Genomic DNA, 19945 nt, shown 5'->3' with positions numbered 1-19945 from the left:
AATGTCTTAAGAAAGTTTTCAATTTCTATCTGTGTAGCTGGTGATAAGTATACCGAGTAATTAGGTGAGTTGTGTAAATATGTCATATATTCATCCCCTACTATATCATGATCTAGCCCCCCAGCCTTCAAAAATGGTCATTAAATGTTTCAGAAATGTCAGTACAATGTGGCTTTAATTCAATAACTGTATGTTTAGCACCTGTGCATCTACCAAGAATAGTATTAATGGATCTCCAGTGTTGTTTTGGATTACCTTGGCTATTAAGTAACTGCTCTTGGTTATACTTCTTCTTGGCTAATTTTAAAAGTGACGTTAATTTATTTCTATATATTCTATAAGGCTCCTTAAACGTTAAAGGCCATTTATGAGCTAGTTTTTCAAGTCGATGTTTTCTCTAATACTATTCTTAAGAGCTAGAGTAATGTGTGGACTACGTTCCTTTTAAAACTAAATTTAATTTTTCTTTCCGGAAAACACTTATCAAAACATGTTTTAAATTTACTGTAAAATAAGTTGTAGGCCTCATTAGCACATATACAATTTAATGTGTCACTCCAATTAGTTTGTGAGAGACTATTACTAAATTTTTCAAGTGAGTCCTGATTAAATATTCTTTTAGTTACGTAAGTGGGAGAAGGATGACGATATTTATCACATTTAAATACAGAGATTACTGGGTAGTGGTCACTGATATCTGTCTTTAATATATAATTGGCAGTATTACTTTCAATCTGAGATGACCAAACATGATCAATTAACGTGGATGAAGTTGAAGTTACTCGAGTAGGCAAGGTAGTTAGAGGAAATAAAGAATAGCTGTACATTATATTAATTAAATCCTGCACATTGTCATTATTACATTGTAACAAATCTATGTTTAAGTCTCCAAACACAAAAACCTCCTTGTAATTTTTATCTTTAATTAGGGATAAGATTTCATTAAGTGAATTGTGAAAATTATTTATACTGCTTTGAGGTGGTCTGTAAATACAAAGAAATAAATAGGTATTAGCATTACATATTGCTTCGATTCCCAAACATTCCATGAAAGGTTCCAATTTAGAAAATTCATTGATCACAGAAGATTTGTACTTACTAGAGATATAAATGGCCACTCCCCCACCAAACCTGTTTCTGTTATTAGTGAACATTTCATATTCCGGTAGTCTGTACAGTGGAGAAATATCTACATCTAAGCGGGTTTCTGTTAATCCTAGGACATCAAATTTAGTTTGGCACGAAAGGACAGTGTCTACAAAGTATTGGAAATTCGATGAGATGGATCTAATATTCAGTGTTAATAAATATAATTCACTATTATTAGTAGAACTATCAAAGCTATCCAGATAAATATATTCAGATTTAGAAAAATTTAAATTTCTTGCTCTTAAATAAAACTGAGTTACATCAAGATCGTTATTATAATTTCTATCTTCTATACTAAGTGGATGGAAAGCATGTAGGTCTTGATTTTGTGTATTATTGACATTAAAACAATGCAACAAATCTTCATTGTTAATAGAGGCAAAAGGGAAAATATAATCTATTGGTGGAGGCATATTATCGTTAGTAGTAGTAGTGGAAGTAGTAGTAGTAGTAGTGGAAATAGTAGTAGTAGTAGTAGTAGTAGTAGTAGTAATAGTAGTAGTAGTAGTAGTAGTAGTAGTAGTAGTAGTAGTGGTGGTGGTATATTGAAGCGGTTATAGTGATAGTAGTAGTAGTAGTAGTAGAAATAGTAGTAGTAGTAGTAATAGTGGTAATAGTTGTAGTTGCTGAAGTAGTAGCAGGAGAAGAGGTATATAAGTAGTAGTAGTAGTAGTAGTAGTAGAAGTAGTAGTAGTAGTAGTAGTATTTGTTGTTGTAACCATAAAAATAGTAGTAGTAGTAGTAGTAGTAGTAGTAGTAGTAGTGGTGGTGGTGGTAGACGTAATAGCAGTAGTAGCAGTAGTAGTAGTAGTAGTAGTAGTAGTAGTAGTAGTGATAGTAATAGCAGATAGTAGTAGTAATAGTAGTTAGTAGTAGTAGTAGTAGTAGTAGATGTAGTAGTAGCAGTAGTAGAATCATTGATTGGAATTGGAATTGTGAGTTATTATGTACTAAATTACTTAACGTTGTGAATCTATTTCTTGGTGAGGATTTTCTTGATTTCCTTGCGTTGGGGGACGAAGCAGCAGGTGGGGCCGAGGACAGCCGCGAGCCACCAGGTCGGTGCACGGGAGGGAGGCAGTGTTGTCCACACCACGCCCCAGCCGCCTCGACACGGACGACACCACCATCACCATCAGCATCACCAGCACCATCAGGAGCGCCAGCACCAACAGCACCAGCAGCAGCGTCAGCACCATCAGCAGCATCACCAGCACCAGCAACGGCAGTCACTGGCACCTGGCCGCCACGCAAGCCCCAGCCTCCAGCTTCAGCCGCGCGCCCAGTCCAGTCCAGTAGCACTTCCAAACGTCTTGTCCCGAATGATCAGTTTGGTGTGTCGGAAGAAAGCTACTTTTCCTTCAGCCCTTGCCTGCTTGAGCAAGGGCATCTGAGCATTCTTGATTGCTAGAAGCTGCAGACAAATCTTCATTCAGGTATATGTTAGTACCCTTCAGGTGTCTTCCTCGTCTGATTGCTGCGTCTCGATCCCCATAACGAGCGCCACAACGGGCGGGGCCTGGCATCTCGGCGTTGACCAACCCTGTGCGCGCTCCAATATAATTCCTGGTATCTGCAGTTTTGATTCCAGGAGAGATGTCACAGCCGCTGCAGTTTGCTCCCAGGTTTCATCTCCTCTCTCCTCCAGTCCACTAATTCTCAAGTTCTTCCTGCGGCTGTAGTCTTCTTGATAAGTGACTTTTTCTTCTAGTTCTTTAATTTTAAGATGAGATGATTGAAGTTGCTGGTTAAGTGTGTCTATTTTGCTTCTGTCTTCCTTTTTCTCCTTTTCGTGTTCTTTGGCATTAGATTTAAGGTCATCGACTTCCCTCTGAGTAAATTCCAGGCTAGTTGTTAGTTCTGTCACTTTCTTATCCAACTTGGTAACTTGGTCGTTTAGCTGCCTGACGACCACATCTAGTGCAGACTTGTACGCTCGCTCCTGGGCCTCCAACAGCAGCTTGAAGGTCGACGAGTCCATGTTTGAGCAAACTAGCCGCTGTGACGTTGTGCTGACGCTGGTAGTGACGTCACACTAGCTCCATTGCGCATGCGCAATGGCGGGAATCCCGGCCAGGAGGGGGCCTTGGACTCAGTAGCTTGATTTTGCATAGCAAAAAACGACAGAGTCCAAAAGCACTGTGCTACCAAGTAGCCCTAGCTAGTAAACGGCAACCTTAGGCAACTTGCAGTGCTAGTCCTGGTGCGGTAGAAGCCCTGAGTCTCTGGAAGTCTTGCAAAATACGAGGAGCTCCAACTAAGTGTCTGTGTAAACAATGGCGCCGTGTGTGTGTGTGTGTGTGTGTCTGTGCATGCATGTGTGCGAGTTCCTTGTCTTGGGCTACTCCCGTAAGGGAAATTATGCCAAGTATGTAGATAGATATATAATCATCAGTATTGTTATTATAATTATTATTGATATTTAACCCTTAGATTACGGTGATCGTATATATAAGTGCACTACCACACGCCCCACCCGTACAAGGATCGTACATATAATCATCACACTCTACGCTCCCTACGTTTCAAATATACCTCCAGTTCTTGACTCAGAAGAATGGTGGAGGCATCTGGCATCCGTACACACTTTCATTGGTCTCCAGCGCGCAGCCTACCAAAGGCCACAGATCATTTTCCACTTTTGTTCGGAATACATGTCATGTCTCGTGACGCGTCAAGTAGTTCCTCTGCTCCAGGTGGAAGTAGAGCGTGGGCAAATCAAAGTGACAGTGACTCTGATGACTGCTATGGTAGTGACACTGACAGAGGAGGGAGGGGCAAGTATTTGGTTACTGATAGTTATGTAATAATGGATTTAGTTTTTAGTTATTTCTGACACAGTTCAGCAGCCTTTTGGTGAGTTGTCCCTGCTCCTGGTCCAATCAGGGGTGGGGTGAGTTGGAAACCATAATGCAGCAGCTGAGGTAAACCAGCATTGCTGTTGGGCCTGGCTGTGAAAAGCCCTTTGATATGTGTGGCACATGTCCCTGTGCACATGGAGGGGAGTCAGATTTACAAATTGGGTGGAGTCATGTTTACTGGGAATGTTATTGATTATAAAAATGTCTGTTCACTTAAGTCTGACCCAAGCTGACAACCTAGACCTAAGCAGTTCGTAAGCACAGTGCAGATTAGCAGAAAGTGCTGCGTGAGATAAACACAAGCAGAGGTTAAAGAAAACTTGGAAGCCATAGCAGTAGCCAATCAGCACTCAGCTTGCAAACACGCTTAGGTTTATATTGTCAGCTTGGGTCGGACTTAAGTGAACAGACTATCATTAATTTGGCTCCACCCCTACTCACCTGGAGGTCAAGTGGGCTAAGTGAGTAGTGTGTGTGTGTGTGTGTGTGTGTGTGTATTTACCTAGTTGTGAAATACAGGAAAAGAGCCGTACTAGGCTCGTGCTGTCCCGTCTCCATAACACTTATTATCCAGTTTGGCTTTAAATTCATGAATCGTTTTTGCACACACAGTCTCCTCGTCAAGTCCGTTCCATGTTGTTACGCTTCTGTATGGAAAACTGTATTTCTTGATGTCTCTCCTATAGTTGCTCTTCTTCAATTTCTTACCATTGCCTCTTGTCACACTTCTGTCATGTACCACTAGGTCTTCCCTGTCCAATTTCTCCAATCCCTCTTGTATCCTGTACAATGCTATTAAGTCCCCTCTCTCTCTTCTTCTCTCCAGTGTTGTTAGTCCCAATTTCTCGAGTCTTTCTTCATAAGTATGTTCTCTCAGAGTTTCCGGTAATTTAGTCGCTGCTCTTTGTATTCTTTCCAACTTTCTAATTTCTTTCTTCAATCTAGGTGACCACACTAATGCTGCATATTCCAGTCTTGGACGTATCATCGATGTTATTAGTTTCTTCACCATTTCTTCATCTAAATATGTAAATGCTGCTTTTATGTTTCTAAGAAGATTGTATGTTTCCCCAGTTATCCGGTCTATATGTTTTCCAAAGGATAACTAGTCTGTTATGATCACTCCCAGATCTTTTTCAGTTTTTTTCATGATTCTTTCATTAATCAGAGAGTAGTTCCCCGATATTCATCTACAGCTCTTACCAAACTCCATCACGCTACACTTCTCTGTATTGAATGTCATTTCCCATTTGCATGACCATTCTCTTATTCTATCGAGATCTTGGCTCAGGGCTACACAGTCTTCTTCATTAGCCATCCTCTTCATTATTTTAGCATCATCAGCAAACATATTCATATAGCTTGTCACCCCTTGTCATGTCATTAATATATATTACAAACATAATTGGAGCCAACACCAATCCTTGGGGGACTCCACTAGTCACATCCATCCAGCTTGATTTATTGTTCCTGATTACTGTTCTCATTTCTCTCTTCGTCAAAAAGTCCATAATCCAATCCAATATTAAACCACCCAGACCTCCAACATGATTACGTTTCCATATTAATCGCTTGTGTGGTACTTTATCAAACGCCTTCTTTTAGTCCAGATACACACAATCTGCCCAACCGTCCCTTTCCTGTATTATATCAATCACTCTTGAATAGAAGCTGATCAGATTAGTTACACAAGACAGTCCTCCTCTGAAACCAAATTGGCTATTTGTTAATATCCACTTCTTCCAATAATTTTCTAACTTCATCTGCTGATGTTTGTATTCTCTCCAGACCCATGCACTCTATTCCCCGGCACTGCATTTACACCTTCACTCACTCTCCCTTGTGAACACTGTTTGGAAACAATTATTCATCACTTCTACTATTTCACTTATACTATCAAAAGTTTCACCATTAACTTTAACTTTCTGAATCTCATCTCTATTTTTCAACTTGCCATTTGTGAACTTATAAAACAACTTTGGCTGGTCTTTGCACTTATCTACATTATTTTTCTCAAAATTCCTTTTTTCTTCTCTTCTTACTTTGACATAAGCATTCCTCTTCCTTCTGTACTCAATTCCATAGATCTATCCTCCTATTTTTTCTCCATTTGTTCCATGCCTTCTCCTTATCCTGCTTGGCTTCTACACACTTTCTATCATACCACTCTTCTCTTGATTTCTGTCCTTCTTTCATCCTTGGTACCCACTTTTCCACTTCATTGTAAATCCGTAGAAAGATAGCCCATTTTTCCTCCACATTATCAGCCTCAAAAAAAGGATCCCATTGTGCTTCCTCAAAATGTTTCCGAAGTTGTTCAAAATTTGCCTTATTAAAGTTAAACCATTCTTTCCTGTAGTCCTCATTCCTGATTATTTTACCTCCTTCTCGTAATATGTACTCGATAAGTACGTGATCGCTCTTCCCTATAGGGCTCTTATAGTTCATCTCCTCTATGATATCTGGCTCCCTGGTGATTATCAAGTCCAATCTAAATGGCTCGTCTTCTCCTCTGAATCTTGTATTTGGTTATTGCAATGGGTACAGAATCATATTTTGTGGAGTCTGTCTCGGAAGAATTCGTAATTTAGCTTATATACATAACTTAATCATATTTATATAACTGATAAATTCTATTATAACCAATAGTTGTAATGGTTACAAAATCTTATTTTGTGTAATCTGATTTGGAAGGAGTCATCTAACTTTGTGTATGTGACAAATTTATTCTATTATACATTGCATTAACTTTGTTTTTATAACTTTAATTTCAGTATCAGCAGTCCCTAAGCTGATTGGCAGGGCATCTTGCCAGGCTTTACTGTGGGGCTCAACTCAACTGCTGCAAGCAGGCAGCTGCAATGGACCAGTGGACCAGTGCAATGGACCATCTGTCGATGCTACCTAGATAATACATCTAAATAGCATCGACAAATGTGTGTGTGTGTGTGTGTGTGTGTGTGTGTGTGTAATTTATTTTCTTTTATATTCTTACTTATCAGGTCTGAGTAAAATGTCACTATTATTAATTTTCATGTTTACAAAGTTGCTAGTATTTATTTTTGAAAGGAAGAGATTATTTCAGTAGAAAGTATATGCATTAGTTTTTTTATTAGAATGTTACTATTATTTAATGTTTAGAGAGAGTGTCTCTAGTCTGTCCAAATTAACTTGGGAAATTTGCACTGAGAAGCCCCTCCCCCATACTGGCTAAGCTCCGTCCCCTTTTCACCCGATTGGCTGTTCATGACGTCATGTATTGTTTCAGAGACATGTACCAAATATATATGATTGAGATAATCTAGCTAGTTTAATTCATGATTAAAAAATATTTGTAATTTAATTGAATGACGGCACGCTAATATAACAATCAATGACATCAGCTAAGAATCAAAGTACAATAATAATAATAATAATACCAGTTTTCAAGGGAGAACAGGCCCTTCAAGACAATACAGCAGCAGCATTGAAGGCAATGATAGTAGGCTACCTATAAAGTAATGCACACTTTCCGGGATTATTTCCTACATAGCTCATTCACATAGGCATACTAAATATAATCACATAAAAAGTATCTTCAACAGTAACTTCATACAGGTAGGAATCATTGTATTAATGAGTAAGTTTTGTATTTGTGGCATAGAGGGGCTGGTAGGCTATGTACGCTTGGTGGGATAGCGGGTGACGGAGAGCGCTGCAGACACACCACCCGTCTCTCCAAGCCACAAATACTAAACTTACTCCTTAATACAATGATTCCTACTTGTATGAAGTTACTGTAGAAGATACATTTTATGTGATTACAGTACTGTCTTCAGGATTGCGAGTTTCAAATTTGCGATTCACTGATTTTGTGCCGCATAGAGAAAAATATATATATTTATATAAAAATGAAAAAACTGATGACCCGAAAGGAAAAGGAAAAGGCTGCTAAAACCGGGTTTTTTCACACTTTGTTGTGGTCCTTGACTCCCATTCTCGCTCTTATCCACCCCCTGGGCCTTTCCATTGGCTGCAATAATCATGGTGAGTGGGATCCGGGCAGCCAGGCGCATGTGTGCGAGTAGCCCCGACCGTGCAGTGGGCTCGAGCAGCTGACGGGCGGCTGATGATGGCGATGGTGATGAGTCTGCAGCGTGGCTCCGACATCGGCGCGACCCAAACGGCATTTTCACAAGGGCCCACGTGTGAGTGGCCGTGCCCATTGTGGGCCCAGGCTCCTCAGTTTGCCAATTCTCACTTTCCACATGTTGTGTGGGACCCCTTTCCTTTCTTCCATCTCTTTTTCAAAAAGAAGAGATGGAAGAAAAGAAAGGGGTCCCGTGCAACATGTGGAAAACAAGAATCGGCAAATTGAAAAGCCCAAACCCACAACAAACATAGCCACACACACACATGGGCCCCGGCAGAAACACCGTTCAGGCGGCGCTGATGCAAAGGCCATGCCGCCAACACTCAACACCATCATCAGCCGCCCGTCAGCTGTTCGGGCCCAGCGCGCGGCTGGGGCCGTCTGCACACATGCGCTTGGCCACCCGGATAGGTGGCCAAGCGCAAGATGTCGATGGTTTTCAATTTTCCCCATAAGAATAATGGTTCAAAGTTTGCGATTTGAACGTTTGCGACCCACAACGTCGACCTATTTATCGCAAACTTGGAGACAGTATTGTATATTTAGTATGCCTATGTGAATGAGCAATGCAGGAAATAATGAAATAATGGCGGAAAGTGTGCATTACTTTATAGGTAGCCTGCTATCATCACCTTCAATGCTGCTGCTGTATTGTCTTGAAGGGCCCGTTCTCCCTTCAAAACTGGTAGTAGTATTATCGCTCCGAAGGTATAGCACTTAACTCGAGGATCGCAAAACTCGAGATATTGAAAACACTGAAAAAGCGCGTATCTGTTCCGACCCTTTTTTATTTTATTTTTTTCTATATATACATGTGGGCTGTGGCGCCAGCAGACTATCCATCTGGGCCTGATGGTCAGCCTCAAGCCCGTCATGGCGCAGTGGCACTATTATGATTGGCTCATGCTGCCCTCCATCACCACTCATTTTCTCCTTTCCCCTACACGTCTACACGCCCACAGCCTACCGCCATCAGCCCTGTGTCTCCTGAAGGTGTGTAGGCAGCAAAATAAACTTGATAAGCGGTAACTCACCAGGTCAGGAAGCGGCATTTTGAACGGACGCTGTTTGTTGACACTTGATTCGCGGGAGTTTGAGGAATTGAAGGAGCCTGGCTTGCTGCTCCGAAGAACCCGCATATTTTTCTGTGATAATTAAAGGTTTTCCAACATTAATATCTTATAAACATCATCAAAGTAGACATAAAACAGAGGAAATAAATAAGATATAGTATAAGGAGAAATATTCACATAAAAATCATATATATACATTGACAGTCGTAACAGAGTATTAAGATATTGTTAAATAAATGGTTTCTCTCTCATCATCATCATTTCATCGACGCCTGCTCCAAGGAGCTCCCACCAGGGGATGGCTACGGCAGAAGTTTCCAACTTTCACTATCCAGACACTCCCTCCTTGCCTGCTCAAAGTTTCTCAAGGATCTTTCACCCTTTTTCCTGATATACTCCTGCACCATATCTCTTCATTTCACTGGAGGTCGTCCTCTAGCATTCCCTCCCTCTATCTCACTCACGTACACACTTCTGGTCATCTTACTTTCCTCCATTCACTTCATGTGGCCAAACCACTTTAAAGTCTGTCGCTTCACTTCTTCCACCACTCCACACTCCTTCCCTTCAACCCCGTGACACATTCCAAGATGCTCGTACACACTTTCATTACTCATTCCATCCATTCTACTCACACCACAAGCACTCCTCAAATAACTCATTTCCACTGCCTGCACTCCAGACCTCTGACTCTCATTCCAGGCCCACGTTTCACTTGCATATGTGAGGGTTGGTACCATTATTGTATTTCTCAAATCCCTCTTTACCTCCATGCTCACACTTCTGCCAGCCATGATTCGTCCCAAAGACCCTACCACCCTTCTCCCTTGCAATGCCCTTTCTCTTATCTTTCCCTTCATACCACCATGCTTACACCTAACTGATCCAAGGTACTTAAACTCATTGATCTGCTCCATTTCTTCACCATTCAAAATTATTTTGCATTCTTTTTCACATTCAATTCCCACTCTATATGGGCATACAAAATCTACAACCTCACTTCTACTTCACTCACAAACCATCAATTTACTCCTGAAGGTGTAGAGTCAACAAAATTATTGGCCGAGAGAGGTAGAGAAAGGCTACAGGTGGCTCTTTTCCATCTATTCCTTGTCTTCAACCACCTATTCCCTCCTTTCCCTTAGGGCCTACACGACCACAGCCTACCACCACCATATCCTCCAGCCCTGTGTCTCCTGAAGGTGTGTAGTAATGAAACATACTGGCCAAGAGAGGTAGAGAAAGGCTACAGGTGGCCTACACAACCACAGCCTACCACCACCATATCCTCCAGCCCTGTGTCTCCTGAAGGTGTGGCCTACACGCCCACAGCCTACCACCACCATATCCTCCAGCCCTGTGTCTCCTGAAGGTGTGTAGTAATGAAACATACTGGCCAAGAGAGGTAGAGAAAGGCTGTGGCTCTTTTCCATCTCTTACTCGCCTTCAACCACCTATTTGTGGTAACCCTGCGGGTAACCCAAACCCTCCTCTTGGTAACTTCGGTAACCACCCGGGTAATCTTGGTAACTTCGGTAACCAACCGGGTAGTCCAAATGACGACATACCACGCGGAGCAGTCAATCGTCGCCAGCCTTCCTTTATCACCAACATTAGCGCCCCACTACCACAGCGACTCGGGTGTTATCTCCCCGAGGACGAAGAGAATATGGAAACACCGTTGGACCATCAAGCCGCCAGCCCTAAGACCAGCCGCTAAGACAATTAGTGGCCCATTAGCGGGCCCATGCTTTACAAACAGTAGCGATAGGAGAAGTCATTAATCATCAGCGCCACTTTACACCGAAGCAAGGAAGATAAGTGTAAGTGACACCACTCATAACATCATTAGTCATCAGCGACACCTGACACCTGACTCCGAGGCGAGGCAAATGAGAACGGACAACGCCCATCTGACCTTTACACCTACAGCGTCGGGCATACTAATTAGCCTCCAGCCTCGCAGAAGAAACGCCAGAGTGTGTCACAGCTACGTCACGCTACTAGAAGCCAATCACAAGGCTCCGAAGAACCTATGAAAGCTGAGCGTACAGTAGCAACAAATCACAAGGCCCCGTGGGAACTCACGGAAACAAAAGAGCCACCCACGAGACGCGAAAAGTACCTGAGCCCCTCCTACGCCAGGACAAACGCCAAACCTAGGGCAAGCAGTAATCTAGGCCACACCTCGTAGGTCCTACGATCACCCTTCGAGCTCCTCCCTCATCCTCGTCGAAGACTGCGTATAAAATAGGAAGCACGAGCCAGAGAACAGCAGAAAAGCTACAGAACAAGAACGGAACAAAGCTCCACTCACTCGCAACAAGCAGAAGCAGCAAGACACAAGAAACCAAGAAAGAAGGACTCAAGCCAGAAGTCAAGAAAGAAGAACTCAAGAAACAAGAGCTCAAGAAAGAAGAAGCCAAGAAAGAAGAGTCAAGAAAGAAGAACTCAAGAAACGAAGAGACAAGATAGAAGAAACGTGTTACGTTCAAGCCCTGCTCTTCACCCAAGATGCTGTCTTCTGTATTGTTCGTGAGTAGAAGTGTGAGCTGTGTAGATTAAGGTCCAGTGCGGCATAGATTAGGAATTGTTAGGAAGCTGTTAGGATTTATTATTGTGCACTATTGTATGTTACAGGAGCAGTGATTACTGTCTCCATTTCTCTTATAATTGTGTTCATATTGTTGTGTTTGTGGTATGTCACTGTGAGTCAGTATCGTGACAATACTCACGCCGCTATACAAAGCGAAAGATGTGCCATGCGTCTCTGAACGCTTTCACTTTATTGTTTTAATAAATAGATTAGTTTATACATCTTTAACCCCTAAAGGGCCGGCCTGGGTGGTCATCTACAACATCCACAGGACCGGCACCTCAGCACCAAACACCGAAAATAGCCTATATTCACTACAATGCAATAACAAATTACTTTGTCGTCATCTCCAACATCACTTCTTCTTCTTTTTATTGATTGAACGAAAACGTCGCGCTGTGCTTTGGGGAGAAATATTGAGTTGAAGAGGAGAGACTTTTGGATGCCCCATGCTCTATATATAGTATAGTCAAAGCTTATGTAACACAGTCTTGTGATGTGTGGGTTGGGAGTCATTGTAGCATACTCTTCTCATTCTCGTGTTGCTCTGCTGTCCGTGTGTACGCCTGTCCATCGTGCCTGGCGGGCAAGAGAGCGGGCAACCTAAAAACATCTCTGGCTAAGTGTAACGAATGGTCATCGAAAAAAATTAAAAGTAAATAAAAAAATATCCCAGAACTCACGTGCTTCGGCACACGTTACCTTGTAACCTCAAGCAAACCCACATATAAAGGGTTGGGTTACAGCATATTCCCTCCTTTCCCCTACACGACCACAGCCTACCACCACCATATCCTCCAGTCCTGTGTCTCCTGAAGGTAGGTAGTCAACAAAACATATGGGCCGAAAGAGAGGTAGAGAAAGGCTACAGGTGGCCTACACGACCACAGCCTACCACCACCATATCCTCCAGTCCTGTGTCTCCTGAAGGTAGGTAGTCAACAAAACATATGGGCTGAAAGAGAGGTAGAGAAAGGGAAAGATGAGGACGAAGACAAAGGGCACAGCTCTTTATCTTCTATTCCTTGTCCATCACTACTCATTTTCTCCTTTCCCCTGCACGTCTACACGCCCACAGCCTACCGCCATCAGCCCTGTGTCTTCTGAAGGTGTTTAGGCAGCAAAATAAACTTGATAAGCGGTAACTCACCAGGTCAGGAAGCTGCATTTTGAACGGACGCTGTTTGTTGACACTTGATTCGCGGGACTTTGAGGAATTGAAGGAGCGTGGCTTGCTACTCCGAAGAACCCGCATATTTTTCTGTGATAATTAAAGGTTTTCCAACATTAATATCTTATGAACATCATCAAAGTAGACATAAAACAAAGGAGATAAATAAGATATAGTATAAGGAGAGAGAAATATTCACATAAAAATCATATAAATACATTGACAGTCGTAAGAGTATTAATATACTGTTATATAAATTGTTTCTCTCTCATCATCATCATTTCATCGATGCCTGCTCCAAGGAGCTCCCACCAGGGGATGGCCACAGCAGAAGTTTCCAACTTTCACTATCCAGACACTCCCTCCTTGCCTGCTCAAAGTTTCTCAAGGATCTTTCACCCTTTCCTTAAAGTACTCTTGCACCCTATCCCTCCACTTCACTGGAGGTCGTCCTCTAGCATTCCCTCCCTCTATCTCACTCACGTACACACTTCTGGTCATCTTACTTTCCTCCATTCGCTCCATGTGGACAAACCACTTTAAAGTCTGTCGCTTCACTTCTTCCACCACTCCACACTTCTTCCCTTCAACCCCGTGACACATTCCAAGATGCTCGTACACACTTTCATTACTCATTCCATCCATTCTACTCACACCACAAGCACTCCTCAAATAACTCATTTCCACTGCCTGCACTCCAGACCTCTGACTTTCATTCCAGGCCCACATTTCACTTGCATATGTGAGGGTTGGTACTATTGTATTTCTCAAATCCCTCTTTACCTCCATGCTCACACTTCTGCCATTCATGATTCGTCCCAAAGACCCTCCAACCCTTCTCCCTTGCAATGCCCTTTCTCTTATCTCTCCCTCCATACCACTATGCTTACATATAACTGATCCAAGGTATTTAAACTCATTGACCTCCTCCATTTCTTCACCATTCAAAATTATTTTGCATTCTTTTTCACATTCAATTCCCACGCTATATAGGCATACAAAATATACCTCACTTCTATTTCGCTCACAAACCATCACTTTACTTTTGTTGACATTTACTTTCAGCTTTCTCCTTTTGCAGACACTATAAAAAACACTGACCAAATTTTGTGTCACTTTCATTTTCTGCAATGAGCACTGTGTCATCAGCAAACTGCATCGAATTCAGTTACACAGGATCGTCCTCCTCTAAATTCAAATTGACTATTTGTTAATATACTGTGTGTGTGTATGTGTGTGTAATTCACCTCTTGGTCTGCTGCAGGTCTCTCTCGAGACAGCCAGCCGTTTCCCTACAGAAGGAGCTCAGAGCTCAGTGACCGATCTTTGGGTAGGACTGAGACCATTCACACACAACACACCGCGACAACGAGGTCACAACTCCTTGCCTTACGTCGCGTACCTACTCACTGCTAGGTGAACAGGAGCTACACGTGAAAGAAATCCCAACCCAGCAAATAATCACCGTCGGGTCTCCGTCAGCAGAAGGTCGGCCACCATCGGCAAAATTTGTGACGTCAATTCGACGGAGAGCCTCTGTACTCCCAGCAAACATAACCGTCGGGCCTCCATCGGCAGAGGGGCAGCCACCGTCAGCAAAATTTCTGACGTCAAATCGACGGAGGGCCTCCGTACTCCAACGACTTTAATGATCATCTCATGCAGTAACATGCTGTAAATGCGTGTGTAAAACACGTTGTTTATGATTGTGGCCCAATGATATCTATGCGATGGATAATGAATCGATCAGCCTTTCCATAAACTGCAAACTACCATGGGCATATAGTACATACACTTTTGAGTACACACACAAACACACACACACGCACGCGTGTATAGCACAATAATTATTAACATTCACCAGCGACGTGAATCCTTCTTCGATTACTTTTTCTGTAAATCAATCCTTATGTTATCATTATCAATATCTGTAAATTAAAATGAAATTATGTACTCAGTGGAATTCTATATCCATAATGTGATGGGAAAAAAGTCGGGCAATCATGATGTGTTTGATAATCTCGATCACTGACAGACGATCAGTGCTGGACGGCGACACAGTGTAGCTGGCGGCGGGTGTGAACCATGGTAAGTGAGGCGTCTGCTCTTCCCTGCTGTATATTGAAAAACTTTTTTGTGCAAGGTAAGTTTGCTGAAGTTCTTATCATGTATCTTATGCTGTACTGTGGTAGTTAGTTGTAATAAGTGCATAAGATTATCTGTAACTGGTGAAATGACTCATTCACAACCCAATAGCCTAGCTACTTTACTTTGTTTTCTCGTGATGTTTCTTTCTTTTTGTTTTTGTTTTTACTTAACTTCTCACATTCTGTTCCTAATACTGTAATATTATGTGTCAATGGCAGATTCGTTGTCATAATATTTATTAATATAGTAGCCTACTGCATAGTGTAACTGCATAATGCTTTTTTTATTAATTTCCAGAATGTGTCCATGGGCATATGAATAGGCATATGAAAGCCGTGATGGAAAATAGGGATGTACCGATACCAAAATTTTGACCAATACCGATACCCCAATATTTGACCGATACCGATACCTGTGCACTGATTTTTTTTATACAACAATTCCAGCAGCTAAAGGACAATATCAAATGTTAAGAAAAAAAAAAGACCCACTACTTGTTCCACCATAGAAGAGAAGGAAAAAAAAAAGTAATCAGAGCTGGCCTGAAAAAAGGTGTCCATAGTCATGAATTTCTTTCTATCAAGTTTGTTATTAATAAACTTTGGTCTCTTAAAGACATGGGTAAAAACAATCAAATGAAAAGAATAGTAAAATAAGGTAGTACTATTTATTTGATTATACATGGAGTATGGATTTTTGCAAAAGGCAAATACAGTACCCTCTCAAGTTTCGCGCTCACTTCTTTCCGAAGGTGTAGCGCTAAACTCGAGGTATTGAAAACACTGAAAAAGAGCTTATCTGTTCCGACCCGTGGAGATTTTTTTTTTCCCCCCTACATGTGGGCTATGGTGCCGGTAGACTATCCATCTGGGCCTGATGGTGGGCCCCGAGCCTGTCATGGCGCAGGCAACTGTTTATACTGGCACCATTATAACTGGCCCATGCTGCCCCCTGGAGCTCACTTTTTTCCTCCTATACTCCCCACAACTGTATTTTAACTGCAGCAACAAGTCCATAACTTGGGTAATGGCAGCACAAGCCACGACAGCCCTTACTTTAGCAGACAACGCCCGACAGCCCTTACTTTAGCAGATGACACCAAGTTCATAGGCTACAGGGCAAGTGCTTTGTTTACGTTGTGGATGTGGATACGGGCAACCGACCTTAGCCATGTGTGACACACACCTGGAAAAGTTGGATTTGCCGGTTGCCCAAGCTACCGCCAATGCGGTGGGAAGAAAAGGGCTCAGTGTGACACCAGCTTCCGGATAACCGTGAACTCGCTTCCAGTTGGGTGTACGGGCGTAGCCCGAAGCCCCAACGGTTGGACGGAAACGGCCATTGTGACACCACCTAAAGGCAGTGAAGCCGCTGATAAGGTGAGTGTCGGTGATGATGTCATCGGACTCCCAGCGAATCACAAGCGTGTTTTCAGTACTGTCAGCCAATCATAAGGCAGCCACCTGCAACTGCAGCTTCAAAACGACCCATTCTCTCTCTCTCTCTCTTGCCACAGCCACAATGTTTGGAGGAAAACGTCCAGTGTGATACTACCTTTAAAGGTAGAGTGCATGACGTGTCAAAGCAGCGCGAAACTCATGATGGTAAGAATTTAGGACTAAACGCGAAACTTGTGGATCGCGAAATTCGGATAGCGCGAAACTCGAGAGGGTACTGTACTGTAATTTCTATAGTTACGATATAACTTCCAAAAAGCACGTTTGGTCAGTGTTAAAATTAGTCCATTTGTCCGTCCTATGGTTTCAATGGTGGACCCATGAATGGTCTCTAGTATAAGGTTTTTTTGTGGATTCACCTGCCTTAGGGTTCCCTGAAGCAATCTGGTTGGGTTGTCGCAATGACTACTTTGGGGAAAATTTTTTATATGCAAATTAGCAACGCCATTACCGAAAAATCGATTTTCCTCAATATTTTTAAAAGTATACATACTAGGATCATGAAAGTTGTGTCTAACCCAAGGTTTTTATGGTCAAGGAATCAGTTAAAGCCTTTTTGAACCTTCTCTGGTGAATATTTATTTCATTATGTACACTATTTGACTCAATTGTGTCGTTGCTATATTGAATAATTTAACTAACTTCTGAAATTGGTGTCTTTTCAGGATATGATGGCTGCTGAATTTTGTTCTATACCGTCGTGCCATGGAAGTGGACCTGTTCAGGTGTTCAAGCATCAAGGCCTCAACACGCTGATCAAGCGCAGTCAGGAGAGAAATGACAGTGACTTGCAGGCCAAGTTAAAAAGCATTCTTGACTCACAAGGGGAGTCTGCATCTATATTTTGTCACAAATCGTGTTACTGCGCATACACATCCAAGCAGAACGTTGCAAGGACGGTGGCTAGAAACAGAAAGGACAAATGCACGTTTCTCGAGGGTGTACCACAAAAGAGGAGGAGGTCTCAACTAGAATCATTCCGATTCAGAGAACACTGTCTGATTTGCGGTGATCGTTGTGTCCCCAAGGACCCCAGACACCCTGACAGGTGGGAGCGTGTCATCCAATGTGAAACCACTGACCGCCCTGGCCGTCCGTCTTTCAAAGACACTCTTTTGGACATATGCGATCAACGGAACGACGAATGGGGCAGAAAAGTTGAAATCCGTATCAATGGTGCTCTCACAGATTTGCCTGCTGCCGACGCACAATACCACAAGAAGTGTTATGATGAGTTCATCGTTATTCCCAAATATACTGATTTGTCGTCTAGCCCCGATGCACCCAGTGACGCTGCACTTAGGTTAGTGATCGATCACATGTATGTCAATCAACATCTCTCCACATGGACCACTGTTGAATTGTACGAAATGTACTCTGGTTTTGGCGGCCACCTTATTTGCCAGCAGATGTTCACAAATCTCACGACCTACCTAGGAAATGACATTGTTGTTGTACACATGGAGGGATGTGCCACGGTGGTCGGATTCAGGCATCTTGTTGGCAAATCCTTGAAATTGGTCGCAGTAGACTGTATAGATGAGGACAGTGTGGACTCTATTGTAAGGCAGGTCAGGCGAGAGGCACGGTCCGTCCAAGTCAGCAGTGCAAACTACGACCTCGGAGAGTTCACACACAGCAACATTCTCAAACAAACAAGCAGCACACTACTCAAGTTGATATCAGAATTGGTTTCGCATGGACAGGTTAGCAAAAGGTCACTCAGTTTAACACAGGCTGTTCAAAGTCACATCACAGGCACCAGAAACCAGACAACCTTGGGTTTGGCAGTGAAATTGCATCATCGCCATGGGAGCTCAGAGTTGATCAAACTCCTACATGAACATGGCTTCACAGTTAGTTATGACGAGGTCCTGCGCTTCCGGAAATCAGCTGCGAAATTTGTGGGCGACAGTAGCAGTGTTTTGCACCAGGCCATGGGATTGTTCCGCTCTGTGGGTCCCATATTTGGGTGGTTTGACAATTTGGATCTACTTATTTCAACCCCAAACGGGCATCGTGAGACTCATGTCATGGCGCACGAGTTCCAGCAGCACCCAAGTGGAATTTTAGAGACAGGCGGCGCTCAAACTGGGGTGATGAATCTTGTAATTCCGCGCCTCAGGAAGACAGCTGCACGATCCCTTAGAGTCAGCGAGAGTCGATCCATTTTACTGCAACGCTACACGGGACCCAAGAAGGTCAATCCCCCAGCTGTCCCGATGACATCAGGAATCCCATTTGCAGATGTGTGCATCAGATCCAAGAGTCTTGCAGCATCTGAGTTCAAGGACACCCAGTGGCTGAACTCAATCTCCTCCACTGAAAGTGTAGAATGGCACGGGTTCAACAATAAACTTTCAAGAGAGGAAGTTCCACCGTCAAGTAAGCCTGCAAATGTCTTCCTTTTTGGCCCTCTGATCGACTCCCCACCTGCTCACCCAGACACAGTCCTGACGTCAATTCTCTATATGAAGAAGTCGTTGAGTGAGTTGGGCATGAATCATGCTAATTTGTCCATTGACATGCAGCTGTATATGGTGGGACAGCAGATCAAGTGGTGGGAGCCAGAAAGGTTCAACGACGTAATCCTTCGTCCAGGGGCAATGCATATCGTCATGTTCTTTTTGGGGAGCATTGGAACCTTGATGAAAAGCTCAGGTCTCGAAGAACTGATTGGATCGGCATTTGGCGGCTTGACAGGGATCATTAATGGGAAGGCATGGGTGCGAGCCATGAGGGCATTTCGAATGGTGTCAGCTGTGTTACTGCAGGATTTTCTGAAAGATGCTACCAGAACTTTCGATGAAATTTCAGACTATTTGGAAGAGGTACGGAAACACCCGACAGGCCGCCACTGGGTGGACAACTTCGTAAAACCCACACTCTTGGTTCACCAATTCGTCCGTGCAGAAAGAGAAGGCAATTGGCTTTTTCAACAGCTGTGTTTGGAGCGGATGATACCGCACTTCTTCACCGCTGGACATTTTCATTATGCTCGATATATTTCATGGCACGTGTTGGAGATGCGCCACCTTCTGCCGGAGACAGCCAAGGTCGACCTTCTGGCTGGGGCCCATGTCTGCAGACACAGCGAGGGGTGTTGGAACTCGGTATCAAGTGACCAGTTTGGTGAGCAGACCGCCATCAAGACAGGAAAGGGAGGTTTGAAAGGTATGACACTCTCCCCTGAGCTGGTCATGGAATGGATTGACTCATTCCCAATATCGGTCTATCTTTCGGGTGCCATGGAACACATATATCAAGAGCATCCGGTTGACTCGTCAACACAGGTCAAACACAAAGAAGAAGGTGAAAACAGACGCAAGCTGGATCAACAAGATCGACGAGAGATTTC

General features: G+C 43.1%; 1 protein-coding gene across 1 annotated transcript in view; it reads right to left on the bottom strand.

Moving 5' to 3' along the window:
* Positions 1-13069, bottom strand: part of LOC126987661 (serine/arginine repetitive matrix protein 2-like) — a 65682-nt gene extending 52613 nt beyond the window's left edge. Inside the window, exons 1-2 of the mRNA XM_050844789.1 lie at positions 12962-13069; positions 9177-9287 (exon numbers count right to left, since the gene is read on the bottom strand). Of these exons, the coding sequence (XP_050700746.1) occupies positions 9177-9287; positions 12962-13066 (216 nt within the window). The 5' untranslated portion in view covers positions 13067-13069. The remainder of the gene's footprint in view (positions 1-9176; positions 9288-12961) is intronic.
* Between the last annotated feature and the right edge of the window lie 6876 nt (positions 13070-19945).

Source organism: Eriocheir sinensis, chromosome 66 (assembly GCF_024679095.1).
Source record: "Eriocheir sinensis breed Jianghai 21 chromosome 66, ASM2467909v1, whole genome shotgun sequence".
Classification (NCBI taxonomy): domain Eukaryota; kingdom Metazoa; phylum Arthropoda; class Malacostraca; order Decapoda; family Varunidae; genus Eriocheir; species Eriocheir sinensis.
Note: the sequence above shows the minus strand (reverse complement) of the source record. Positions and strands in the feature narration are given on the sequence as shown.